Raw genomic sequence first — 6,000 nt, 5'->3', positions numbered from 1 at the left:
CCAAAGGAAAAAAAAAGCTATTATCAAATATTAGTTTTGGCTGTCTCAGCTTTTGTTCAGATTTTTACATATAGGGCATGTCTACACAACGCTGTGCTTTAGTGCTTCCTTTTGGTAATACTAAAGCATGGCACAGTATGGGTGGTTACTGTGCTGTGCATGTAGTAGATGATTAGGTATCACTGCTACATTGCTGACGCGATGAACTGTACCAGGGGAGTGCATTGCTATGGCAATGTAGCTGGTGATCAAGTGTAGACCCCTGTGATCGTTAAGTTGCCATAGAGTACTGTACGGCTATGTAGTACATCGCTACATCGCCATAGGGCAACGTATAGATGCACCCATATAATGGGAAGACAGTCGACAGGATTTAGTAGTAGAAGATTATACCATGCAGGTAAATGGAGATGAAGGCTTTGTTGTTAATTTAAACAGCATAAGGTGTTAAATTGGTTAGGGGCACTTTTATTTATTTATTTTTAAAATTATGCTAAGGAGTGCCATATTAATTGTGTATTCATATATAACCTGCTAAAAGCATAACACTTTAACAACTTAAACAGTAAAGTCAGTTTTACCTTTTGGTAGAAGAAAAGATTTATGTGCTTAATATAAATTTTTAAATTACTACAAAAAATTTTTTCTAGTTCATGTTGAAACAGTGCTGCCATATATTTTCCAACATTCTTTTTACAGATCCACTAACTTCACCAAATACATCCTTGTTTAATGACTTCGCTGCCCTCAGTCTATCTCAGAGGAGGAAGGTAGGTAACACTTTAATCCTTTGAACATGGTGCATTCTGAAGTTGTCAAAGGATAGAACTTGGGTAATTCACAAGTGTAGATGGCTTTATGTAAGTCTGATTATTTTGGGTATGGCCACACAAACACATTATTGTGAGGTAACTTAAGGTGTGGTTTGTTTTTGTGGGTTTTTTTGTTTTTGTTTTTGTTTTTTTACAGAAGGTTCAGATATGGTGGTACATGCTCTTTCATTGAGGAATAAACTACTTTGCATTTATCATTTGAAAAGGTTGTATATACAGGCAGTTGGTATAGAGTAGTTGATGAACTATGAATTCACATCTTAGCTTACCTCATGGTGATTTTTTGCTTGCCCATACTATTTGTGTTAATATTTCATTACATTAATTAGCAGATTCTGAAATGGCATCTATGACAGACCAGCTTGCTGCTGCTAATGTGAAATATTACAGGCACACCTTTCAAACTGAGTTCAGAAGAGTTTTCAATGTGTATGACAAGGACCTGTTCCTTGAACTCCAAAATCAACTGTTTTTATTATGCTGACACTTGTTCCTTCTGTGCTTTTGTCACACTAGGATTCTGCAATAAGCTCTTCAAATGGGGGAATGGTCCTCAACCAAAAACTAATTCATGCAGATTTCATTAGGCTGAATATGTGAAAGTCAACAGTATCAGCAGGAGGCTTGTCTGTAAACTGTGATTACACCAGAGTTTTCTTTTGGTTCTGTGGGCTGTGACTTAGTTAAGAAGGCATTCCAGCTTGTCCCAACAGTGGGCACATTTTACTTTTCACTGACTAGTTTCATGTCTTTTTTTCTTACTCTCAAGTCACCCACATAAACCTGAACTTCCCCCAACTCAGCAGTGCACTGTCTTGCAAGCACGCTACTTCAGTATGCTTGTGATTTCTCGTGTAGCTCTAACCATGTACTGGAAGTTGTGGGTCCTATGAATAATTGCTGCAGGTAAGGATTGAAGTCAAAACTACCTACCATAATTGGCCAACCGAATGAGTGTTCCTTGAAATTAAAATGCTTTCACCGTATGTAAATTACCCAATATTATTGTCTACAACATGGAATGAACAATGTTTTAAAATTGTCCTACTCCTTAATGCCAGCTCTGATGCATAGTAAATTTGATTTTAAATGATGAATAAAAATAATTCATTGTCTACTACCTGCTGAAAGTGGCAAAACTGAAAATATGCATGTATGTGCACATGTACATGTGCACACTATTGAGAGGGAATGCACCACCATATATAGGAATATTATGGAGAAGGATGGCTGTAATGCTATGTTAACTCAATGCAAGTCAGTTAAACAATCTTACGTTAGTGTGCTTCAGAATGTCATGTTTCAAATAAAAAAAAAAACAAAAAACATTGGATTGGCATAAATTGCCAGTTTATTCCTATTTTCCCAAACAAAAATAAATCTCTAGTCATAAAATGTATTGACAGACAAGAGTTAAACCAATTAACCTGACTCATAATTCAATTTTACCACTAACTTTAGTACTTCTGTAATTTGGAACGCAACATTTAAAAAGCTTTGTGAAACTATACGTTGTTTTGAACTGAAGAAAAATGTTGCGCAGTGCATTTCTGTCATAGGTGCCCAGTGATTTTAAATATACAGAGAATAAATGCAGTTTGCTTATAGCTGTGAGTTAAGAAAATTTCAAATATTTTATAGATGCATTTCAATATTATTAATGTGTAGTTCTTTTTCCAGCAAATAAGCTGTTAAAATTACATGCCTCTTGAAAGTGAAAATACCTATTTTTGTGTTAAACAAGGGTTCTGTACGTCTTTAAATGCTTAGAGTTTCAATACACGTATCTGGACAATATCTCCAAGTCTTTGTTAAGAACTCTACATGTTTAGAGTCTTGTCCTGGCAGCTGTTTTGGGACACTTATCTAAAACCAGCATTTCCAGCCTTATTGTTGACTTGGAAGACAGACCTCAAACTATTACTACTGGCCTCGTTAAAGAAGAAATTGCTTTGCAGATATTTTTTAAATGTTCAGAATAGCTTTTAAAATCTTTGAGGCTTTTTCAAAATGGAATATTTTATGTTGTATTGAGCCTGTAAAGATTTCTAGAAATTAGTTAAATTAAATACCCAACTTAAGCATTAAAGTTTGGGCCTTATCCAATCTTAAGATAGGTATTGTCTTTATCTTGGCGACCTTACTAATTTGAGAGTTGTTGAACAGTGGGCAATCCTGTACCTCTTATGAACAGCATTACTTGGTCTCCAGTAAACCAAGTTAGTGATGAATTTGGTCACAACCGCAGTGTTTCTCCAGAAGGCTATCTAGGTATTCAAAAAGCAAGGAAGTTCATAATTATTTGGTGTACTCTTAATATTTTGTATTAAAATAGCCAGTTAGCTTTAAAACAAATCCCACAACGTGAAAGAACAAGTTTGAAGATTGTATAAATTGCCTTCAATTACCCTTTAGAGTTATTTGTCTAGAATGAATAGAACTCTGCCCTAGAACTTTAATTTCAGTACATTTTAAGATTGCAAATTTAAACCATATTAAAAAGTCTGAATTTTTTTGGAGGTAAACTTCATCTGAAAGGTGTCCGTCCCAAACTTCTCTAGATTTGCTTCCCTGACATAAACTTCTATTAAGTAAGTAGGTACCTGAAAAATTAACCTAATACTTTTCTTTAAATAACAAGCTACATTATGCAAATAAGACTTAAGCCTCATGACACCAAAAGCCAGGTTTAGAATTAGACTAACATTCTGTCTTTGTTGCTATACCATGTTCCTTCTAATATACATAATACTGTTTTATTAAGGATCGAGTGCCATTCTGATTTGGATTTTTTGCCTTTAAAAATTATCTCAACGTTAATATTTTGAAATACATGGTCTCTGTTAGAAAAATACTTTGCCTTTAAATAATCTCAGCTAGGAAAACTTTGGATTTATTTGATTCCTCTGGTAAACTGTTGTAAGAAGTTATAAAATATGCAAAGGTGCACTGGATTAGAATTGCTGCTTCTATAAGGGGATGGCGGTTTCTTTCTTTAAAGAAATCAAGCAATGCTATGTTTATGTAAACCGGCTCTGAGACTGTTGCCATCAATCCAGACTAATGGTTACCACAACTTTTTAAATTGGTCAGCCTGGCAGAGCAGCATTCTCTGATTTCTGTATCCCTCCTCCCCCTGTATTATACATTTATTCATACCTTCAAACCCACTGGAACTGAACTCTCCTCAAAGGTTCCCAATGTTTTTCTTTGTTTTTAATTTCCATTTGGTAATGATTTTTGGTTCATAACTAGAGAAGGGTTCTAAGGCAGTGACAACTGATGCAAGGTTTGTAATGAGTGTCTTATTTGGGGGAGCATTTGGCCATAATAGGATGCTTCTGTATGCCGCCTGTATTATTGTCTTTGTGTGTACCACAAGCAATTTGCCTTGGATGACTAGAAGCCAAAACCAAAAGACTGCGAAGTGGAGAAAATGCAGATGGAATTATCTGGATTGAAATGCATCCGAAACAAGCTTCTTCTTTGGTACATGTTCCAGATTTATTCCTTAGCTTCTCCACTGTAAATCATGTTTTCTGCTTGAGGATTCCAAGATTCCTCTAAAATGTCAGTGCTTCTCTGAACAAGACCTAACTTCTGCTTTTTCCCTGTTCATCCTGTATTTCTATAACTGCTCACACAAGCCATGCATTCAGCTTCTCTGTTCTTACCATGCCCTGTATAGCCTTCTCTGGTATGCACACAGCTTTGTTGATACCGTTATGCACTTGAGTCTGCAGGCACTGAGCATTCTGGCTCTAATCCACTAAAGAGCTAAAGTGCCTTCTTAACTTGAAGCTAGTGACTTGCTCATGACCTGATGAAGAATGTCTCTTATTCAAAAGAGTGTCTAACTCTATCCTAGCTATGCAGTTGGTCCAATAAAAGGTGACCCTAAGAAATCCTTACCTCTCATAATTCCTGGACCATCACAGCTACAACATCATTCTTATACTACTTATAATTAAATATGTACCCCATTGCTTTACTGAAGTGGGGCCAGCAGTTTGTAGGATACAACTCTTTAGTAGCAAGCATTTGCCTGGAAATTTTTTATCTTTATTTTTTTCATTTAAAAATCACCCTTTGTCTTGAGCTTAAATAAATGATTCTTAAATTGTCAATATTAGTTTATCAATAATTAGGTTGTATTTCACACAACTCTATTTTTAGAAGTGTACAGATTGTACAGTCTAAGCACTTGCTAGTAAAATTTAAGTGACTTTAGCCCTTCTACTTTATGCATATGCATTACAATAATCGTTTAAGTACCACTTATGTATTTCTTCAGTTCTTAAAAAGGGAACGTCCTATACATTTTTGTCATAATTTTATTTATTGTTATAGACCTATTACTTCACTGTTCTTTTTTTGGTTTCATACTAGTGTAACTTCATGAAATCAATAATTAAAGAAGGAAAACTTACAGACTTGATCCTGTGTATTTTTTAACTTCTAAAAGGTAAATGACTTAATCCTTCACAGAAGAGCAAGAATACTGTTTTAATCCAAAAAGTGCAAGTTCATTTGGAAGTGTTATATTTAACCATTCTTGTGTGTCCTATGTTATATGTCAAATTCAGGCTGAGATTATAAAATAATTTATTTTACTCCCATTGTAAGAGTGCATTCCATCCTTGCTGGAAAAATGTAATAAAATACAGTCTAATATGTTCCTTGAAATTTTGTTCTGACTTTTACTAATACAGGTCCTTCTGCAATCTACAGTGTGATATTTAAGTAGTTCCATAGTCATAGGGCTGGCTACACCATAGGGTTTTTTTTTTTTTTTTTTGGGGGGGTGGGGGGGTGTTACTTTTTGTTTTTTGGTTGGTTAAGTCCACCCAATGAGAAGGCTCATGCCTTTATTTGTCATGGGGTAGGATCTTGGAATTCTCCCACTTTTTCATGCTGGTTCAGGTCCTTGCATGATCCTCTGTACAGGGATGTATGACCAGTGAGACTGACCAACAGATCTCTTAAATTGCAGTATTTTATTCAACAGATGAAACAAAGTATTAGAGGAAACTTTATTTCAAAACTACAAATAGCTTTTAGACCTATTTATTCTTATTCAATTTTAAGCACTTCTAATAAGCTAAGCAAGATATACAGGAAAAGAACAAAGTCTATTTGCTTAAATAGAAAAAAGGAGTTCTTGGGA

General features: G+C 35.0%; 1 protein-coding gene across 2 annotated transcripts in view; it reads left to right on the top strand.

Moving 5' to 3' along the window:
• Window positions 1-6,000, top strand: part of PAN3 (PAN3 poly(A) specific ribonuclease subunit) — a 99,478-nt gene that overhangs the window by 13,272 nt on the left and 80,206 nt on the right. Inside the window, exons 1-2 of one of the 2 annotated variants that reach the window (XM_019530133.1) lie at window positions 700-770; window positions 1,603-1,739. Coding sequence is in view for 1 of the 2 variants with exons in the window: in XM_019530132.1 (XP_019385677.1) it covers window positions 700-770 (71 nt within the window). In the remaining variant the exon portion in view is untranslated. Of the gene's footprint in view, window positions 1-699; window positions 771-1,602; window positions 1,740-6,000 lie in introns of those variants that run through there. The other variant, XM_019530132.1, reaches the window with a different exon arrangement.

Source organism: Crocodylus porosus, unplaced genomic scaffold (genome assembly GCF_001723895.1).
Source record: "Crocodylus porosus isolate Cpor-Errol unplaced genomic scaffold, CroPor_comp1, whole genome shotgun sequence".
NCBI lineage: Eukaryota > Metazoa > Chordata > Crocodylia > Crocodylidae > Crocodylus > Crocodylus porosus.
The sequence above is the reverse complement of the archived record's forward strand: the minus strand, read 5'-3'. Positions and strand labels throughout refer to the sequence as shown.